The sequence below is a fragment of the Megascapheus bottae genome, chromosome X, assembly GCF_031878675.1.
Source record: "Megascapheus bottae isolate mThoBot1 chromosome X, mThoBot2.hap1, whole genome shotgun sequence".
In the NCBI taxonomy this organism is placed as follows: domain Eukaryota; kingdom Metazoa; phylum Chordata; class Mammalia; order Rodentia; family Geomyidae; genus Megascapheus; species Megascapheus bottae.
The window spans coordinates 73,050,982-73,074,055 of NC_143547.1; the positions used below are offsets into that span (position 1 = coordinate 73,050,982).

Genomic DNA, 23,074 nt, shown 5'->3' on the forward strand with positions numbered 1-23,074 from the left:
CCAAAATCCGGTGAAAAGTATGAAAAATATCCAATAGAAAAGATCAAATAAGCCTGGGCTACGGTACTATGCTAAGTGAAATGAGCTCGGTTAAAAAATGCATATACTACATGTTACTTATGTGTTGAATCTACAGATGGTGAATTCAAAAAAGCAGAGAGTAGACAGTTTAGTGGTCAGGATAGAATAGTGAATAGTGAAGAGGCACAAAGTTTCAGTTACATAGAGAGGACCAAGTTGTGGTGGAGAGTAAGTAGCTATGTTAACTGCAGTCCATGATAAATGTAGTGCCTATTTCAACATGACTAGAAGTTTAGGTATGAAGTATTCTCACCCCAAGAAACTAAGTCACTGACGTTATGAATGTTACTTGATAATATTTTTCCACAGTGTGCATATATATATATAAACACTGTAATCCATAAATAAATATAATTATTAGTGATCAATTAAAATTTTAAAATAAATGTCAACATATTATTTAAGAAAAGAAAAATGGAATAGAGGTGTGGACCAAGTGGTAGAGCACTTGCTTAGCCAGTGTGAAGCCCTGATTTCAGTACTCAAATGGAAACTATTGAGTCTGTCTTGGTGATTGAATGGAACTGACTCCTGATTTGGAGGAGCTGCCCTGCAGATCACAGGCCTGCTTAGTCAGAACCAAGCATATGACCAAACAGATAGTATTTTTATTGAGGAGAAATGTGTTTTGACAAAACAACTGCAACCTATTTTTTTTTTGCCAGTGCAGGGACTTGAACTGAGGGTCTGGGCTCTGTCCCTGAGCTTCTTTGTGCTCCAGGACAGCACTCTACCAGTTGAGCCACAGCTCCACATCTAGCTTTTTTCTGTTTATGTGGTACTGAGTAATCAAACCCAGGGTTTCAGGCATGCTAGTCAAGCACTCTATGACTAAGCCACATTCCTAGCCCTGGAACCTAATTTTTTAATTTTTATTTTGCCAGTCCTGGGGCTTGAACTCAGGCCCTGAGCACTGTCCATGAACTTTCTCAAGGCTAGCACAGCATCAGTTCTGACTTTTCTGTGTATATTGTACTGAGCAATCAAATCCAGGGTTTTGTGCATGCTAGGCAAGCACTCTACCACTAAGCCACACTCCAGGCCTCTGGAAAATAATTTTTAAACCATTTTCTTGTACAACACATAAAATAATCCAAATGGATTGAAGATTCCAATGTTCATTTGAACATCTGAGCAGAAAAAAATGATTTGGATAACCATTGGAAACTTAGAAGCCATGAGAACATTGTGTGGGACAAAGGCCTCTATAAACATCTCATTGAGACAAAATAGGTGCAATTCAATAAAGAAAATACATTAATAGCTCCCTAATATAAAAAGCCTTTGAAGTTTTCTGTGAAAAAGCGAACAAACTAAAATTATGACAAACACTGTAAGTAATGAGAGAGGAAGTAGAGCTGATATATAACGAAGATTAAGAAAATGGAATAATTAAAGGAAGGGGTGGGTTGAACGTGGGTGAGAATGATGAAGTGTTTGTACTGATTAAGATATATTATGTTCATAAACCACTTTGTGAAATGACACCTCCTTTACAGAACTACTCAAAGATAATTTAAAAAATTTTAAAAATACTGAAAAGCATAAGACAATGCTGAACCTTAGATGGATTATGAATGATGGGAGAACATTTTATCCTTCAGACTAGCATCATTCTGAAATACTGATAATGTTCAGTGGTGGTGAGAATATCAAAACTGTGATATTGTGGATATCATGATGTAATTATTCCATGTAATAAGCCACATGGCTAAGTATTCAACTAACAGGAAAGATCTATCCTTTTAGTAATGTCAACAAGTCTAAACAAAGTAGGAATCAATAACTTAACCTAAAAATCACAACCTAAACATATGGTTTCATGCATGCGTATGAATATTTTCAAAAGCCAAAAACAAAACCCAATTTACATTAAAGATCTAATTGGATTTTTGTTTGCTTGCTTCTTTGTTTTTATGGTTTAAACTCAGGGCTTTACATTTGTTAAATTAGCAGGGTACTGGTGAGCCGGCAATCCAGTCCTATTATTCAATGTTTACTCTTAAAATGGGAACTTGCTTTCCATCCCACTGTCATCCAAGCTGAAATCTGCCTACTTTAGGTTTTGCAGTGTTGCTGAGTTTCAAGCTCATGTCCCACATTCAAGTTATCGTCTGAGGACATGGTGTGTCACAGACTTTTCTGCTCGGGGTTGGCCTTGAACTATATATAGTCTCCCTGTTCTGAGCCTCCCAAGCAGCTAGGTTTAGAGGCTGGAGTTACACTTTGCTTAGGCAATATCTTTTCTTTTATGGAATAAAGTGGGCATTCTGATAAATAGAGCAAGATGGGTTATTTTATGGGGAAGAATGTGCTATTAAAAAGCAACACACAGGCAGTAAAAAGCAGTTTAGTTGTTTTTGTGGTAAAGGTGAAATTAGAGGTGAAGGAATGGTTGATGAGGGTGGCATTCAGCATGGGAAGGAGTTAGGCACTAGAGGTCACCACAGCCCAGGAGCTGCTGATCTCAGGGCAGCTATAGACAGCTGCCTGCAGCGGCCTCATCTGGTGGCCACTCAAAAGAAGTCATTTTTTTTTAGCCCATGTCTAAGGGAACTCTGTATTTTGACCTCTGTATATTGCTGAAGAACATCTGTGGTAGAAAAGCAGCAGAAGAAAAGAAGCTGACCAGGCCAGCAAACCTGGCTGCAGGAGTCAGTGGTTAGCCTCTGTGTAATCTCTTGCTGCACAACTCATCACTTGAGCCATTAAGCTTGGGTGTAGCATGTTCCACTTCTATCAAGAAGGTGAAAATCAGGATGATGGAGTGTGAAGCTTAGATGGTCATAGAGATGGAAGGGAGACCCAGACAGGTTAGTCATCTCCATTTCTTTCAGTGTGTTCTGCCTTTGAGTCTAGGGGTTGAAGGTGCCATTCTCCCTGGCTTCTCTCTGGATGAAGAGGAAGATGATTGGCAAGAAGGATGCAAAGCTGGAGACATGGGCTCAGAAACAAACCCCTTCACCCTGCCAACCCTGAAGCACTATGTTGGTTAAAAGGAGATTGAGGCACAACTCTGCTAATTGCTACCCAGGACAAGTGGCCTTGTTCTGTCTGGGATTCAGCATCTTATGTCAAATGAAGACACTGGTATTCTCATACCATCATCCCCCCGCCAAAGCATTGATCGATTAAAGATGGTGGCTGTGCATACCAACAAAGTTTAATACCTGGGAAAATTCAAGTGCTTAACAAGTTTTAGTTATTATTAGAACACCAATTAATGGGTCATTTTTGTGTAGAGCCTACACCAGGTTCTGAGGGGTTTGTTTTTTTTGGTGGTGACAGGATTTTTGCCAGTCCTGGGGCTTGAATTCAGGGCCTGGGCACTGTCCCTGACCTTTTACTCAAAGCTAGTGCTCTACCACTTGAGCCACAGTGGCACTTCCAGTCTTTTCTGTGTATGTGGTACTGAGGAATCAAACCCAGGGCTTCATGAATGCTAGGCAAGCACTCTGCTAGTAGGTCAAATTCGCAGTCCCAGATGATGAGTTTTAATAATCCCAGAGGCTGCTGGATTCCACATTTTCTACCAAGTCACTCTGGCCCTCCCCATCTTGTCTTCCTGTCCCCAACAGGACCAGATCTAAAATTCAATCTTTTCTTGAAGTGTCTCCAGCCATTTGCTCATTTTCTTCGTCACCTTCCCCCCAACACACACACACACACACACACACACACACACACACACACGTACACACTTGTGCAGCACAAGCAAAGCCCTGCCCCTTTCCCAAGCCCCTGAGAGCTCAGGTTCTTGTAGAACCCAAAGTGGAAAGCTAGAGACCAATTAGCCCTAAGCTAGAGTCAACCAGAGAAAACAGCCTGGTTCCTGCTTGGAAGGCACTACAAGTCCTCAAGGGAGCCAACAAAGAGCAAATACTTATGGCTAGTTATTATTTTTCTTTCATGAAGCATCTGCAGTTGCTGGGTGTAACCTTAGCCTCCTTCCTCTGTGAAATGTGTGAATGTGCTATCGTCAAGCATTCCACATATTGATTCTCTCACATTTCACTGACTTGATCCTCTCTGCCCCCATTAACCCCACATAATAAGCACTTGCTCTTTCAAATCCAGGTCGACCCCCACAGGTGGCCAAGTGTCATAACGGCTAACTGATTCCCCTAGGTCTGCTGAAGAGGTACCATTCTATATCCACAAATGTAGAATGTAAGGAAGGATTCATTTTTTGAAGCTTTGCTTGTTTTGCCAAAGTATAAATATGAAGCGGCAGAATATTTGCAAATGTTCCCAAAATAGACCCAGTGCTGAGCATGTACTCATGCGTGGGCATTCCCAGAACTGGTTTCACTGTCCAGCTTCAAGTAGCTATCTGCGCAGAAGGTGGTGAGGAATTCTCACTTGATGTGGTGTTGAATAGTCAATCCTTCAAGATTAGAAAAGCTTCTTGATTTAGGAGACATTTGTTATGGAAAGATTTCAGTCCTCTTTGGGGAATCTTCTCTCCCGCCCCGCCTCCCCCCCTACATGCTAGTGACTTCCTAGGCAGATTGCCACCACTGTGAGATGTTCCTGCATTTGGGCCATACAGCCCACCAAGGTCAATGAAGAGGGAAAATTAGATGTGGAGTATGTGTTCTTGCTATGCATTTCCTCTAAATTCACAAGTTTTGTAAGTAGAAGCTAATTGGAATATTTTTTTGAAATTACAGCAAGAGGTGAAGTAGAAATGGCCTGGATGAGCATGAATGTTATTTCTGGAGTAAAGAACATGTTCTATGGTTTTATAGAGTTTTCAATTATAGATAGATGCATTTGTCAAAAACACTTGAAGCATTCGCTTAATATTTGTGCTATTCTAGCTAGACACGATGGCTTATGCCTATAATTCCAGTTATTCAGGAGACAAAGGGAGTAGAATTGAAACCAATCCAGGGAAAATTAGCAGGAGATCCTACCTGACAAAAAGACATAATGACTAAAGGCAGGGATCTTGTAGTAAAGTCAGTTCATAGCAATTTTGAGGCCCTGGGTTCAATCCTCAGCAATGAAAAACAATTAAAAATATTTGTATAAGTCTTTGTATCTTTTCTTTCCCTGTAGATGCTTGGGTTTTTCAAGTTATGAACAGAAAAACATATTTTATGGTCAACAGTTACAGTTATGCTTTCAGTCACTTTGGGCAAATCAGAGCCTATTGTGTGCAGCCAGATGAGTTTGGCAGATTGAAAACAGAATAACAAGCAACCACTTTCAAAACGAATTGAAGACAGCTAGCATTTGAGAAAGTTCATTGACAGTGTCAACCATTCTCATTAAGTTCTCTTCTAGGTGAAGGTAGATCAACAGAACATAATTTGAAATCAAATTTTCTGAATCCTTGTGAGAATTCCATTTACATAGTTATATTTAACCCTTGGCCTGTCTTTTTGTTGAGGATTAACCACAAGAATCATCCATAAGAACAAGTGAAAATGTGATGCCCCAAATGCTAATCATTCTTATCACTCATAGTATACCCGAACACTAACGAGACTATAACATGGTACATCTCCTTACTTCAAGGAGAAGTAATTGGCTACTTTTTTTTTGTTGGTCATGGAACTTGAACTCTGGGCCTGGGCACTGTCTCTGAGCTCTTCAGCTCAAGGATACTGCCCTTCCCCTTGAACCTCACACCCACTTCCCGTTTTCTAGTGCTTAATTGGATGTAAGAGTCTCATGTCCTTAGTGCTCAGGCTGACTTTGAACCGCGATCCTCAGATCTCAGTCTCCTGATTAGCTAGAATTACAGGCGTGAGCCACTGCCCCTGGCAAATTTGGCTACTTTTTAATGGTCCTTAATGATGTTAGAGCATCTTTCCAAGCAGAACTGCTACAATGAATAAATTTCTTACACATGTATCCTGCCTATTTTACATCCTTCAGAGTTGTGATGCACAAAGCCTCTTCTTGATTCATATCTATCTGACACAGGCTAAATGAAAAAGATTAAGAATGTATGGAGGAGCCAGACACAGTGGCTCATGCCTGTAATCCTAGCTACTCAGGCTGAAATCTGAGGATCAAGGTTCAAAGCCAGCCCAGGCACAAAAGGACCTGAGACTCTTATCTCAAATTAACCTCTGAAAAACGAGAAGTGGGGCTTGCCTCAAGGGTAGGGTGGTAGCCTTTAGCTGAAGAGCTCAGCAACAGTGCCCAAGCCAAGTTCAAGCCCTATGATACCACCCCCCTCAAAAAAAAGAATGTATGGAAGAATGTTCAACACAAGGCACAGTAAAAAAAAGTTACAGAAAATCATGCAAATTAAAAGAATAGCTGACTGCTGGTGGCTTAAACCTATAATCCTAGCTATTCAAGAGGCTGAGGTCTGAGGACTATGGTTCAAAGTTAGCCCAGGTAGAAAAGTTCATGGGATTCTTTTTAAAATTAACCAATTAAAAGCCAAAAGTGGAGGTGGAGTACAAGTGGTAGGGTACTAGCCTTGAATAGGAAAGCCAAACAAGAGCATGAGGTCTTGTGTTCAAGACCTAGTACACTAACACACACACACACACACACACACACACACACACACACACACACACGGTAATGCTTCACTGGTGCAGAAAAATGTGTAATTTTGTCAATTGTATAACAAAAGAAAAAAATAAATGACCAACTCAAGTAGATACACTGCTGAAATAACTTGAAAAAAGTATATTGATGTCAACGTTGGAATGTGAAGTACAAGTAGACGTGAAGTATTTTCAATACAAGATGGGCTGCAGGAATATATAAAACAATAGTTGAGTACGTATTTGATAAAACAAAATTAAATGGTAATGGGAGAATCCAATTGTTCAAGCAGGCTTTATAAAGGCAATCATTGTATAAAACTTGCTGGATATTGAGGCCGGGAGTTTGGCCTAGTGATAGAGTGCTTGCCACGCATGCACGAAGACACAGATTCGGTTCCTCGGTACCACATACATAGAAAAAAAATCCAGAAATGGTGCTGTGGGTCAAGTCATAGAGCTCTAGCCTTGAGAAAGCTCAAGGACAGTGCTCAGGCCCTGAGCTCAACCCCAGGACTGGCAAAAAACAAACAAACAAACAAACAACAAACTTACTGGACATTAAATTTATTTCATGATGAAATGCTGTGAAAAATACAAACATGTATGATATTGAAAATACATTAAAAATTCCCAATTCCTGGGAGTAAGTTTATTATTTCCTTACATGTTTTTATAACATATTTACATACATGCACATCCAGATATTTGTATTTTCTATTATTTTAAAAATATATTTATTATTAAGTAGTTATACAAAGGATTCACCATTCAACAAGCAGTTAATGTGTCATATATTTTTTTTTTGAAAAGTTAAAAATTCCTTAATTTTTTATTCCTGGTACCACTACCACAATTTACAGGGCAATATACCTGATGTAATGAAAAGAAAAAGAAAAAGACAAAGCTACAACAGATAAAAGACCTCAGGAATGTACATCTAATTGACACTACATTGCATTAATCAATAGCTGCACTTTTTGCAAACTGGGGCTATGACAGTCCTGAACAAGAAGGGTTTCCTGTTTAAGCTGCAGTAACTTTTCTGACTATGGATCATCGTTCCTTTTGTGGCAGATTTTTACAGTTCCTCTAATGCATTTGGGACGACTATCTCAAAGTAACCTGCAACTTTCCTGACAACTCCTCGCTCTCTGTCCTGCTAAGAACTGTAGCCCTTTTTCTGTTGTTTTTAAAACCTTCTGGTACCATATCCACCACTTCCACCATCAGATCCATAACCACCACCATATGGACTGCCAGAGCTTCTTCCACAAAAACTGCCCCCTTCATGGGTCCATAATTTGATTGCTGTTGTCCACTGTAATTTCCAAAGTCATTATAGTTTCCACCACCACCGTAGTTACCACCACCAAAATTTCCTCCTTCATTATAACCATCATATCCTCCTCCTCCACCACCATATCCACCACCTTGGTTTCCATAACCTGGTCCACCTCCACCATAGCCTCCTCTACTACTATAACCAGGACCACCGCCACAGTTGCCACCATCACCTCCAAATCCATTGTATCCACCATCACCTCCTCCGTAGCTTCCTCTGCTGCCGCCACCCCCACCACCATAGCCTCCTCTTCCACCAAAGTTTCCACCACGTCCAAAATTACCTCCTCCACCTCCAAAGTTTCCTCCACGACCCATAAAGTTGCCAGATCCACCTCCACGACCTCTTTGTGATCCAGCAGATTGCATCTCTTGTTTACAAAGAGCCTTTTTCACTTCACAATTATGCCCATTAATAGTGTGGTATTTCTGAACAACAATTTTATCAACCGCATCATGATCATCAAACGTTACAAAAGCAAATCCTCTCTTTTTTCCACTCTGCCTGTCTTCCATAACTTCTATGGTTTCAATCTTGCCATATTTTTCAAAGTAGTCTCTCAAATTATATTCTTCTGTATCTTCTTTAATACCACCAACAAAAATTTTCTTCACTGTTAGATGAGCTCCTGGCTTCACAGAATCCTCTCTAGAAACTGCTCTCTTTGGTTCTACAACACGCCCATCAACCTTGTGGGGTCTAGCACACATGGCTGCATCAACCTCTTCAACACAAGAGTAAGTCACAAAACCGAAGCCCCTGGAAGGCTTTGTCTGAGGATCTCTCATTACCACACAATCTGTGAGTGTGCCCCATTTCTCAAAATGTTCTCTTAAACTATCATCTGTAGTTTCAAAGCTCAGACCACCAATAAACAGCTTCCGCAGCTGCTCTGGTTCCTTTGGATCATGGCCCTTCTCCCCCCGGCGACGGCGGCGACAGCGGCGACGGCCGGAGTCGGGCTGGGGGCGACCGGACGGCGGTTTTACCTCCATTTTGAGACCGGACTCGCCTCTTCCAACTCGAGTTCAATATCTGTGTCATATATTTTAATGGGACACAATTTTATTCATAAAGCCCGGAACTGGCTATTTCCAGTTCATATTTTGGCATTTTCACCATGGCATCCCCTTCCATATGAGTTGTTCTTGTATGAAAGCCCAGAAAAGCCAGAATACACATGTTGCATGGAGAGCATTCAGAGTCTATTCTCCCTGTGTAGTTTTGTAAGATAAGACTTAGGGAGCCTCCATCCCCAGAGGATGGGCTTCATAATCCACACATGACTTGGGCATAAGGTCCCCAGAAGAAATATGTCTATGAGAAACACCTGTTGATCTTATTCTTAGAAATCTTGAATAAGCAAGAGAGATTAGAAAAACTTAAAGTCCATTTTAATGCACTATTAGTATTTATATAGATTCTTGAAATGTTTTAACTGCTAGCAGAAATATAGACTTGAACAATAGTTGATTCTGAGCTCTTAGGTTTTCAAGATCCTTAAATGCTTTATGAATCTTGGATTGCATGGTTTCCCTCATTTATAATAATTAGAATGTGCCTATGAATCTACTAGTAAACACAATGGATAGTGAAAGACAAAACATTACACTTGGACATGCTAAACTAAACAGGACCCTAAACATTCACACAATGAGACTAAAGGAGGATATTCTTAGGAGACAATCACAAGGGCTTAATAGCTATGTGCATATGGACATATAAAATGATGCTTATTGAAATGAACTCCAAGAACTGAAGACAAAGTGATTTTTAATAGTACTTGATTGGGTTTCTTTTTTCTGTTTATTTTTCCCTTTTGTCACAGTTTTTGGTTTCTGTACTTTTGATTTGTATCTAAGCTTATCTGATTTGGTTAGGGGAGGGGAAAGCACAGAAATGATAGGCCAAAGAGTGAAGTAATACAACAGTGATATTCACTACATACTATGTTAGAAATGAACTGAGAGAATGGGACTGGGGAGGGAAAATCCTGGGAGGAAATAAGGGAGGAAATGATATTGTTTAAAAAAATGTACTCATAACCAAGACGGGGGTAGGGGGCTGGAGGAGGGTAATGGGTACCAAGACATGTGAAAGGGTATCAATGTATGTGAATTAATTCACCTTCTAGCTGGCAAATATCATGTAACCTTTTTATTAATTACAATAAAAATATATTAAAAATGTACTCATTCCTTAACGTGTGTAAATGTAACCCTTTTGTACATCACTTTTAAAATAAAAAATTCAAGAAAAATCTAATGACCTGTAGCTGCTTTTTGGCATTGTATGCATTATATCATATTCTTATTTTTTTAAATGCAAATGATAAGTAAATAGTTGTTATGCTAAATTGTTTAAGGAATAAGGACATTCAGTAAAGATACAATTGTTTATTTAATCCATGATTTATTGAATCTTCGGATGTAGAATTCACAGATTCAGAGGACCAAAGACATATTATTTTTTTTGAAATATACGTTTTTAAGCTCAGGAAAAGAAATAATAAGTGATAAAGCTTTTCCAACCCCCTCCCTGGACTTAGCTCATTGTCTAGCCCATAACAAGAGTTATAGTCCATTTGGATAGCCCATAATAAGTATATTTTCCTGTTTTTGATGCTATTGTTATTCATGTTATGATGCTTGGGGCTCAGATCAACACATCAGCAGAGAGTTTATCCTCAGCAGGTGAAGGAGCACATCTTCCTGAGGGGCGGAAGCATTTGAGATGGCTCAGATGGAAGCTACCAAGTCTCCTGTCAGTTGGCTTCAATCTTCTCAGTAATGAAGGAGGTGAAGTCATCTCCTGAGAATGTGAGGAAGGCTGGGGCTGGGGGCTTGAGGAGAGGGCAGGAAGTTTGAAGCAGCTGCTGCTGGGAATGTGATAGGGAGTCAGCAAACAAGGAATGAACGGACTGTTGAACAGCCAGAGAGGCTGGCTTAAGGGAGAGAGTAGCATTGGCAGGAAACCCAGTGAGCATGGGTTTCACCAATGAGCCAAGACCAGAAACAGTCATCTTCAAGGGGTCACTTGGGGCTGCCGATTAGAAAAACCGGAGTGGGACTAAATGAAGGATAGATAGTTTTCTAGAAGGAGCACAGGCACTATGTGTAGACCTGAACTAACAAAGAAGTTAATTATTTAATCAACAGATATTTAGCTTCTCCATATTTTATTAGTATTATTCAAGAATCTGGGCATGAGGGATGATGCAAAGGGCCACATACACACACAAAATCTCTGCATTCAGCTAGGTACATACAAAAGATTTCACACAAGCATTCAGAGTTTTCTTCATCATTAGGGAAAAGTGGAAATAGCGCTTCTCAATAGGCGAATGGATAAACAAACCGATACATTCCTGCAGTTACTCATCAAGACAAAGAAATTAACTGGTGATGCACACTGAGGGAAAGAAGTTTTACTGCAGGATTATATTTAGATAATATTGTATGAAATGTAAGTCGCAGCAAAAAAGCAGATCATGTTTGGCTAGCAGGAGGGATACACACAAAATCACAAAAGAATGATTTGACATTTTTGTTTTATAAGAATTGTACTATAGGTTTGATTGTGGTATCTCTATATATGGATGTAAATGTACTTTGATCAAATTCATGCTCTCTGGTACTCTTCCTCATTCTTCTCTCCCATTTGCCCCATTTTAATGGATTTCATAGTTGTGTTTTCATAAATACATATAATGCATTTCACTCATATTTTCCCTTCTTTTATCCTTTCCTTTCTTTCTCCTCCTTCTCACTAGTCCCTTTTCAACCATCCCTTTGCAAAGAAACTTTTGAGGGTGATTTTTTCATAGGCATATATATATACCAAATTCATCAAATCATGTACTTTCAAAACTTTGAGTTTTTATGTTAATTATATATCAAATATTTATACAAAATAAATATTTCAATTGATCCTAAAAATATTTGTCTTCATAAAATTACAGCATAACTGGGAGATAATAAGAAGCTAGCAAGTAGCCGGGAGTTTGGCCTAGTGGTTAAAGTGCTTGCCTAGCATGCACGAAGACCCGGGTTCGATTCCTTGGTACGACATATATAGAAAAAGCCAGAAGTGGTATTGAGGCTCAAGTGGTAGAGTTCTAGCCTTGAGAAAGTCCAAGGACAGTGCTCAGGCCCTGAGCTCAAGCCCAGGACTGGCAAAAAAAAAAGAAGCTAGCAAGTAAAACAACAAAATAATTTTGAAGTCATTCCTGTTTGAAGAATTGGTAAATAATTTGATGGGGATAGGAGAAGGGAATAAGTACAGATATGATGGTTAAAATAGCCTGCTGAGGATGGGGCATTAGAACTGAGGTTTGAACAATGAAAGGAACAGAGATGAGAGGATTTTGGTGAAAAATATTCCAGATAGATAAAGTAGAAAATACAAAGGCTTAGGTGCAGGAAAGATGGTATTCAAGAAACAGCAAGAAGGAAAGTGTAACTTGAGTTTAGTAAGCAAGTAGGAGGGGAGAAGATGACTATGCTTATCTGTGGCACATATGTTCTGATATCTCCCCAGGGTTTTCCTGAAACAAAGACAATAGGAACATCCTCCTAGGATTGTGCCTCGGCCTCCAGAGTAAGCTTGGACTACAGGTGCATGCAGTCAAATCTGACTTCCTTTTCCTTCTTAACAATTAGCAAGGCCTGGAGATTGGACTACTGGTAGAGTGCTTGCCTAGCATGCACAAAGACCCAGATTTGATTCCTTGGTGCCACATACATAGAAAAAAGCCAGAAGTGATGCTGTGGTTCAAGTAGTAGAACTCTAGCCTTGAGAAAGCCTGAGGGCAGTGCTCAGGCCCTGAGCTCAAGGCCAGGACTGGCAAAAAACAAAACAAAACAAAAACTAATTAGCAAGTATTGTGGCTGTAACTTTTGCAGTGGGAGAAGTAACCACAAAATTAGCATTGATTTATTTTAGAAACTTTTTCCTCTTTTCACAAATAACAATGTTACTTTTTTAATTGTTCTTTATATTTCGAACTCCTAATTTGCATTTGCATCATCCCTCAGTTGGCACATAGTAAAATGAAAATGTTTGTTAAAAAATATTCTTTTTTATCCTTAATCAGATTAAATTTTACCAACCTAAGCTAAAATGCCATGTTATAGAACAAAACTGGAAAGTGTTTATTTAATCCTTAGTGTAAGGAAACTTCTTTACAATACCATAGGTGAATTTGTTCTTAGCCATAAATTCTAGTGACTCAGCATATGGTTTTTCTTATCTTTCCTTATTAAGACCTGTCACTTCAATAAAGTATCGTATGGTTTTCTTTCACATATCCAAATTGTTAACAACAGGACTCTTGCTTTTGGGGCCACTAATACATTGAATAGGGTTAGTTGATCATAAACACTATGGTACTTCCACATTCAGCCTCGTATGTCTCATAACTAAGGCAGTTACTAAATAGCAGTTATATATATAGTGTAGATATGCTGCACTAAGGGATGGTTACTGTTCTGCATTTGGCTCATGCACCAAATTTCATTGTGGTACTCAGAATGTCAGACAAATGTTTGTTTCTTGAATTTTCCATTTAATATTTTCATATTACAGTTTACTATAAGTAAGTGAATATGTGCTATCAGACACTGTATAAGGAAGGGAGAAGACTATTATACCAAGAGATGATATTTAGAGAAGTTGGCAAGGGTTAGAATGATATGGAGGCTTCCTCATACAGCATCCTGAAGCTCTGGATTGTAGTCTAATAGACAGAAATTCAATTGAGAACTTTGATCAGAGCTCCAATTCCAGTTTTTTTTAAAGCCAGCTCATGATAGGTTCCAACCATGATTCTCAGATCTCAGCCTCCTTAGTAGCTAGGATTACAGGGGTGAGCCATGGGTCTGCATTGCGTTTTAATATTACTCTGGCCATTGTGTGAAGTGGAGTGGTAAAATCAGAAAGACCACTTAGTATTGTGTTAGTTCAGGAAAGAAATGTTGTGGCTATGGAGTAGGTTGCTTGAAGTAATCATGAGGAATTATATAGACAAAATTCCTTGTGGAGGTAAATGGAAAATATGTGATGGTAAGATTGTGCATGGAAGGGCGAGAGAATGAATAGATTCAATATGACCTGGTTTTGACATAAACAACTCGATGGTTGGCAGTGGTGCCATTTATAAAACTGTCAGCTATCAACAAGTTAAGGCAAGTCTGTTATTGATTATCTTATCCAGAAGAAGGGAAAGGTAGAGCAAGCAGTAATTTTTAGAGAAATGTCAGCCGTTCAAATAAGCTAGAAAAGGAAGATGTTTTAGGTTTTGTGAATTTTCAGTAAACTTCTGTCTGTGCTGAGATAATATTATGAAATGGTCTTCTTTCCCTTGATTCATTATGACCACACAGATGTTTTGATTTTAGATTGTCTGATACTGTTCTGTGAGACTGTGTCTTACAGGAGATGAACCTGGCTTCCTGTGAACATCAAACGAGCTTCTGATACGAGTGAGGCCTAAATATGAACATCAGAGCAATTCTCAGATGTCCTGGGTGGTCTTTTCTTCCTCAAATAGGAGAGCCAGTTTTGGGAAGAGGAGCATACAATCTGATTTGGACATGATAACTTTGAGGCAGCTTTAAATGTCCAAGTACAGATGGGAAGTAAGTAGCTATGATTACCTGCACTTCAGTGGGCATTTCAGAGACAACAAAATTAATTTGGGAGTCATCATAGTTTTGGAGTACTGAAACTAAGAGTGCCAGGAAAAGCTTGGAAAAGGAAGAGGAAATATGCTAAATATCAATCCACTAGAGAAATGGCCCTATAACAGGTAGAGAAAATTTAACACATCACTTGTCTCCATTCTTTCTTTTTCTAGAATATATGCAGCTATAGTCCCTATCAGATCATATGTACATCACGACATGAGACAAGGGAAAGCCCCTGGTGCTTCTAGGGACCTGAGGTGCTTTTGTGAATGGGCTTCTTGTGAGTATATATTTGTGAATTTGGTATATTCAAATGACTATGTTAGTCATTCATAGTCACATTCATCTTCCCCAATGTCCCAGGAGCAAGTGAAAATAGAATATTCTAGGGAATCATTGGCTGCCTAGCAGATGACCCCAAATACATTTCCAACGCCTGTAAATAGCTCTGGGTTTCTCTCTGCACTAATTCCACCAAAACCACAGCTAGAACATTTTCCTCCTTGGATTGTTCTAAATGATCTGTTTAAAATGTGAATACTAGGCCAAACATGTTGACCCATGCCTATAATCCCAAATACTTAGGAGTCAGAGATTAGGATGATTGTAGCTCAAAGCCAACCTAGGCAATAAAAAAGTTAGTGAGATCCCATCTCAATAACAACAAATTGGCTGTGATGGCAAATGTCTATCATCCCAGCTATATGGGAGGTATGAGCAGGAGGGTCATGGTCAGAGGATAATGACCTGAGCAAAATACTCGAGACCATATCTGAAAAATCACCTAGAGCAAAAAAGTGTGGGGCATGTCTCAAGTAGAGGAGCACCTGCCTAATAAGTGTGAAGTCACATTCAAATCCTAGTAATTTGTGTTAAATATATGCATACATGTGGGCATATCATCTCAGGTAATAATAAGCTTGATCATTTCTTTTTTTGTGAGTGGGTCATGGGGCTTGAACTCGGCCTGGGCACTGTCCCTGAGCTCTGCAGCTCAAAGACACCACCCTACCCTGAGCCAAGCCCCATTTCCCATTTTCTAGAGGTCAATCGGAGATGAGTCTCAGGTTCTTTTGTGCCCGGGCTGGCTTTGAACCTTGATCCTCAGAGCTCAGCCTCCTGAGTAGCTAGGATTACAGGTGTGAGCCATCATGCCAGGCTTACGCTTGATCATTTCTATATAATAGCAGGTTAACCTTTTTTCTTTAAAAAGAGAACTGTGTGGCTGATGATTTATAACTCAGTGATACAGTGCACAGGCCTTGGGTTCAATCTGCTAACACTGTAAAGAAAAAAAAGGAAGGAAGGAAGGAAGGAAGGAAGGAAGGAAGGAAGGAAGGAAGGAAGGAAGGAAGGAAGGAAGGAAGGGAAAGAAAGAAAGAAAGAAAGAAAGAAAGAAAGAAAGAAAGAAAGAAAGAAAGAAAGAAAGAAAGAGAGAAAGAAAGAGAGAAAGAGAGAAAGAAAGAAAGAAAGAGAGAAAGAAAGAGAGAAAGAGAGAAAGAAAGAGAGAAAGAAAGAAAGAAAGAAAGAAAGAAGGAAAGAAAGAAAGAAAGAAGGAAAGAAAGAGGGGGGGAGAAAAGGTACTGAAGAATAATATGAATGCTCCTAACTATACAATTAAAAGTGACTAAGATGGTAAATTTTACGTTCTGCACATCTTACCACAATTGTAGAAAATGTATCTGAGGCATTTGCCTGTCTAATCTGAGTTTACTCTCTTCAGAGGAAGAGACATAGGGCACAACTTTAACTGTGCTTCTCTTGACATTCAATTGATGAGGCAGTGGTGGGCACTGGTCCCTTGCTCTTTGGCCTAGCACGGGAAGAAGAATTGCCTTAATCCTATGGTCTTCATGGGCAATCTGGAGACTAAGTGATGCAACTTTTTCTCCCAAGCCAAGTTTTGTTAGTGGTTCAAGTTAACCTATGTTACCTATTGACTCATCTAAATTACTTATTCGTAATGTTCCTCAATTATATGCTCTTACCTTCACAGGCCATTGTGCAATGTTCTTCCTCCTACCTCCTTGATAAAATCCTTACTTTCTGGGCCAGGAGCATGGCCTAGTAGTAGAGGGCTTGCCTACCACGCACGAAGACCTGGGTTCAATTCCTCAGTATCACTTAATAGAAAAGTCTGAAGCAGTGTTGTGGCTCAAGTGACAGAACACTAACCTTGAGCAAAAAGTGTCCAAGGACAGTGCTGAGATCCTGAGTTCAACCTCTAGGACCAGCAAAAAACAATTCTTACTTTTTAAGTCTTGCCCTTCTTTCTCTTCTCTTAGGCATTCCTCTTTTTCTTCTTCTTTTGTTGTTTTATTGAGACAAGATATTGTTATCTAGTCCAGGCTTGCCTCAAAATTAGTATCATCCTGCTCAAGTTCTAGGAGTAGAAATATATCTCACTATACTATCTCTTTTCTCCAATGTTTTCTATCAATCCTTGAGGAGCTATGTTTTCAAAATTCCAGTCATCCATCCTATTGGAGCCATGTCAATAAAATACTATAACTATATTTAAAGGGGCCTTATGAGTTCACAGGTAAAGTGGAGTAGAGTAGGATGCATGGTCTCCTAGCCATAGTTCTATAAATAGAGGAAATAGGATCAGAAATCTGTGAGCTACAGCTGAAGTATGATGTTGGCAATTTTCTTTGAGCAAGAAGACTAGAAACTTTAAAGAGTAGAGAATTTTCTCTTCCCTCCACTTCCCCCACCTAACTCCCAAAGGGTATTCCCCCAAGGAAGGAAATGTAAAGGAAAAACTAAGCATCTCTATTTCTTCCAGTCCTTTCCCATACATAATGTCAATTCATCCTTCAAATCTCCACAGCTGTGGAGACTGGGGCCAGAAAAGGTTAAGCCACTTCCTCTAAAACAAAGCTGGTTAACTGGTAATGTCAGGGCTGGACCCCATTCTCCCAATTCCTGGTCCGGTGCTGTCACAGGCATCATGGAACATTTGCTTCAGACATGAGAAAAGACTGTTTGGAAACCTTCCCAGGAAATCATCTCTGTCAATACAAATTATGTGCAGATCTTAAGTTCATAAAAAGCAATGGCACATTGAAAAGCTAACTAAAAACAAATTCTCTATTTATGTCCCTGTTAGAAAGGTAAAATTAAGAACAACAATCATACCAGATAAGGCTCTTGTTTCCATATTCTAGAGATTCTTTCATTTATTCTTATCCTATATGACCTAATGTACCTAGGTTTTGCGCTATTGTAATCCTCTGCTAGGAGAGTCCTAGATGTGTACTAATTATTACAAATGAGGGAAACCATTGAGCCTATGCTCCTTTGGTTCTGGCTTACTTCACTTAATATGATTTTTTCCAAGTCTTTCCTTTTCCTTACAAATGGGGCGATGTTAATCTCATATTGTTACTGCATCTGACTTTGTTATCTGGTATATTGCATATACATTTATTTTTTTATTTGAAATCGGAAAGGGAAGGGGGAAAAACAAGATGATTGGGAGGGGTTTGGGGAGGGAAATGAGGACAAAAACATGAGAAGGGGTATCAATGTGTGAGAAGTAATGCACCTACTATCTGGCTAGTGTAACTGTAACCCATAACAAAAGCAAAAAATACAAAAATACAAAAAAGGTAAAATTAACAGAAGCAAAGTTTGTTTGCTTATTTATTTTACTCCTGATGGGCATTTCTAGACATTGTAGCTGCAAACATCATGTCCTTTGTGGAAAGCCTCAAGTAAGGAAGAGTGGATTATGAAGATCTGAATGCAATGGAGGGGAGAATATAAACTTCTACGTGAGGTTATATACACAGTGGAGGTGAAGTTATATATACAATGGAATTCTACATAGCCAACAGACAAGATAAAATAATGGCATTTGCAGGGAAGTGGATGAATCTAGAGCGAATCATGTTGAGTGAGACAAGTCAAGACCAAAGGAACAAAAGGCACATGGTATCCTTAATATGTGGCTATTAGATCCAAACAGTACAGAGCGAGGACTCAATATTTGCATACCCAATGCTAAGGACATGGTACGGGAAATATAAACACAACTACGTAGACATAAAAATCTATGACTCTATAGACATAATGTTTTATTACATAGATTAATATGTATCTATGACATACAAACCCTTAGCCTAATTTTGATTATGTTCTAAAAAGTAAGTGCCAGTGATTGTACATAGATTCCCTTCTTGAACACTTGTTTGTTAAACATGTCATTTGAAATATGATGTAAAAATCAATGTTAATAAATTCTTTAATAAAAAATCTTATGTATGTATGTGTTAGACATGGTGTCAGTGAGGTATGCACTGTTATAGTTTAGACTTGAACCTGGAGTTGGTATCTGATCTCCTAATACCTATGACATATAAAAGCACCAGTTTTCCCTAGATTTATTGTCACTGATTTTGGTCACTGTAACAGCTCTACAATGAATCTTTGGTGTCATGACCATTTCATAGACAACAAAGAAAGACCAAATAAAAGTCTATTGCTGGTATTCTCTCTAAAAAAAATCACTGACTTATTCAAATGTTTGGCATTTGTGAAATCACATTAAGGAGAAGGATAACATTTTCCAATTTTGTCCAATCAGTTGATGCCTTATCAAATATGGGTGAAGGCTTGCTGACACAATATTTATCATTTCAGTGCTGTTTATACTCCCCACTGGTTGGCAGGTAGCTGGGTGTCCAGACTTCTGGGAAAATTCATGCTCTGGAAGGTATTTGAAAAAAATGTAATTGACTTTTTTTTCACATTACCAGTTCCTTTGCTCACAGGGAGCCTTCTTTATCTATCCTAGTGACATTCTTAATGGGTACCTCTAAGTCATTACAAAAAGGTTGAAATATTTTTAAAACCAGGAACTATTTGGCATGGGATTTGTTTCTTTCTGCTGTCTCATTAGTGCTTATTTATAGGCATTGTCCCAACTATTTTTAATTTGTTTTATTTGGGGCAATATATAATTTTAACTGTATATGGAAAAAGGATACAAATATATTTACAAAGTTTCAACACCTATAAAAACGATCATACTTCATTATCAAAACAACTCTGTGTCCCTACTGCTGCCACATAAATGAGCTACATTGTTGTACTTAAAACAGATTACTAGAGACTACTTCACCTTGCCAGGATCTCCACCATTGCTGTGTAGCATGCCCTCCCTCCACATCCCCTCAAATCTGCCTGTGTGGCTGTCATGGCTCTTAAAACACCCCCTATCTTTTCATCTTTGTCTTGGCCTCTTGTCAGATCCCTGGCCCCTACCCTGAAGGAGAGGGGGTGACCTTCGAGGCTGAAACTAGAACTGGAGAGAAGCCATTGGGGCAATGCCAATATAGCTTCAAGGAGTGATCCTGGGAATGAAAGTAAGTCTGTTTAACTTATTAATAGCTCCAGTAAAATACCAGATAGTTTGGAAGGTCAAAAGCAATAACTCAAGGGAGGTTTGTATATTATCAATGCATTTAAGTGACTGATAATATTTTTGTTGAAAAAGAGAAATCAGTTGTATTTAAGCAATTGGGCTTATAGCTAAAAGGTAATGTCATATCTTTGATAAAACCCAACCCATCATTATCAGGTGCGTTTTAGTTCTAAGTAGGCAAGTTTTTTTTAACCAACTTCTTGTGACAAAGAGGATAAATTACAAGCATAAATATTTAGAGCCAAGTGTGTAGGTGTATCATCATAGTACTCAAGAAACTGAGGCAAAAATGATCTCAAGTTCAAGGGAAGCCTGGAATACACACGGAGTTACATACCAAGCTGGACTAGAGAATGAGACTGTTTCAAAAACAACAACAAAAACCCATGCACTTCTAACTTTACCAGCATTACTAGGCTCAAACATCTTCTCCATGATTTATCTTTGAAGAAGTTCTTTAGTAGGGGAGAATCTTTAAGGTGACTTCTAAAAATTTGCTTTGATAATAGCTAATAGCATTGGGCCTTAGAGGTTTTTTTAGGTGCCTCAAAAAAAAAACACTGCAAAAGTAAAGTTGAAATTCTTATTAAGAATCACACATTTGAAAGTAATTCGGAAATATAGGAAAAACCCAATCCATTTAGCCAGGCTGGCTTTCAACCTCTGGTCTCAAATGATCCTCCTGCTTCAGACACTTGAATAACTGAGACTGCAGGTATGTACCATTGCACTTAGGTTAAACTTTTTCTTCATCCACAACCACACTTATCATATTGCACTTTTTGTAAATATAGATATCACAACTGATCTCCTAAATTCAATTGTCAGTTTTAAAAACAAAAAAGAAAAGCCATCTCTCAATTTCTCTATAAAGGAATTAATCTCAAGGCTGGGCATTTTGAGAGAAGAGTCTTAATGTTAGTGTTTAAACCAATTTTATTACCTGCTTCTCACATTCCCCAGGGTTATCAATCAGGGGTACATCTGATAATCCTAGTCCATGGAGGAAACACACACAGCTAAAACTGAATCAACATAGGAGAAGCATTTTGAAGTCTTGGAGTTACGAGGTTACCTAGTCAGATGACCAAGCTAGGAAACTTCAGACAGGTTACCTTTGGGATGACAACAGGAGAGGCAAGAAAATCACACAGTTGGGGTCATGGATCTTCCCATCCCATTAAACCCCTCTTCCTCCCCCTTCAGTCCCCACTTAAGTCCATTCTAATCCACAGACTGGTCCTAGAATTCCCCTGGTGATAGAGAGGAAGGGAAAAGATGTCTGAGATCTCTTCATTTTCTTTGTCTTTGTTCCTAAGGTAACAGAAGCAGAGAGCTGCTGCAGCCAGCCTGGCAGTGGCAGCAAGCCTTGCTGGCTGTGTGGAGTGAGCAGTCCTAGGCAGCCCCTGGAGCAGCTGCCAGTTAGACGGCCCAGAGTTCTGCTAGACTTCATTGCTTCAATTCAATGCCAAGTGTTGGACGTGCTATATTCAGTTCTCAGAGGACTGGAGCATGATGTCAGGGCTGTCTGAAGACAAGAGAGCAGAAGCAGTTTAGTGCAGTTGGATGTGCAGGTCATGAGGAGAGAGAAAGTGGCCAGGAGGGAGGAGGGTGGTGCTTTTCCTTCCAGGGCTTTCCAGACAAAGCCTCCTGACTTCTCATCATTGTCAGGTGGGAGCCCTGGAAAGGGAGGAAAGGGATGGGTAGCGTTCAGGTGTAAGTAGATTGGGGGGGGGTACTACTGGTGCGGGAGGGTGAGGTGAGGATGGGTGGATCTAGACCTGCTTAGCACCTAGAGGGAGAGAAGGCAGGGCCTCCAGGGCAGACTGGCTGAGGCCCTGGGCCAGGGACCCGGAGGCTGTCTCGGCGTCAGTGGCTGGATAGCCACCCGCAGCCCACTCCTGCTCGCCAAGGTAGGCCTGCGATGGGTCGTTCTTGGCCTCTAGGAGCTTGCGGGAGCGGGTGTAGGCCAGGATGAGGCCCCCGGCTAAGCAGGCATAGAAGATCATGATGAGCAGGATGTAGAGATAGGCGTCGTCGCCTTTGGCGCTGGTCACTTCGCGGCCCACGAAAGGGTCAGGCACGATACCCATACCCATGCTTGGACCGGGGCCGGCACCCAAGCCGCTGGCATTACCCCGATGGTGCAGCTCAAGCAACAGGCGGCTCAAAAGGGTTCGCAGCCTTTGACTTTCACTGCAATTCATGGCGGTTGGGGAGTGACACGGAGGCTCCAGGACGCTGTTCCCCCTCGGCGAAGGGACGTGAATGATCCAGCAGTCAGATGGACAGGCTGAGGCCAGAGAGGGCGACAGACGTGGTACCCAAGCTCTGGGACAGGAGCGCAGTGGCTGGGGGGTGCCGGCTGCTGGGCCTCCTTATCCCCTCAGCCGTGCGCCGCCTCCCTTCCCCACCACGCCCCCTCCGCCCCCGTGGCGGCCTCCTCTCAAGCTCAGGCTGTCTAGTCACTGGGGAGAAAGGGGACAGCTGGTTGGGAGGGGGGAGGAGGAAGGAACAAGGGAGGGAGGGAGGGAGCCTAGAGGAGGGGCTGAGGGGGCGGGGGCTTGGAATGTGCAAGGCCCTGGGCAGCAGAAATTGGCAAGACAGCATGCTGGGGCCTAGCCTGGATCTTGGGCTGCGGAAGAGAATTCCTTCCAAGTTCTGGCCATCTGCCCTGCGGGCCATGCTTTGGCCCAGGTACAGGAGCTAGCCCCCCAAGGCAAGCCTTTCATGGCAGCACCCAAGTGAGATGTGAGACTCCTTGGGTTAGCACTCTAGTAACATGGCAGCAGAGATTGCTTTGTTCACATCTATAGCAGTTACCTAGGTTTCTAAGTCCTCATGTCTTTATCCCTGACCCTCACCCTCATCCCATCCCTGGTGCAAGAAAAGCATCTTATTCAAGGGACCGTCAGAACAAATTTGGTAAGTGAGTGATTAAATACTTGTTTCAAAGGCCAGTACAGACAATTCCTAGATGAACCCAATAGCTATAAACCATTGCTGTGGAATA

General features: G+C 40.4%; 1 protein-coding gene and 1 pseudogene across 1 annotated transcript; both read right to left on the reverse strand.

The window, feature by feature from the left end:
* Nucleotides 1-7,736: 7,736 nt before the first annotated feature.
* On the reverse strand, nucleotides 7,737-8,939 carry LOC150041331 (heterogeneous nuclear ribonucleoprotein A3 pseudogene; annotated as a pseudogene).
* Nucleotides 8,940-21,836: 12,897 nt separating this feature from the next.
* Nucleotides 21,837-22,268, reverse strand: Kcne5 (potassium voltage-gated channel subfamily E regulatory subunit 5). Its single transcript, XM_090326590.1, has one exon. It carries the CDS (start codon nucleotides 22,266-22,268, stop codon nucleotides 21,837-21,839), a length of 432 nt encoding a protein of 143 aa, XP_090182716.1.
* Between the last annotated feature and the right edge of the window lie 806 nt (nucleotides 22,269-23,074).

Bases quoted from the DNA above. Each gene is read 5' to 3' on its own strand.
- Kcne5 (XM_090326590.1), bottom strand. From the start codon at position 22,268: ATGAATTGCAGTGAAAGTCAAAGGCTGCGAACCCTTTTGAGCCGCCTG.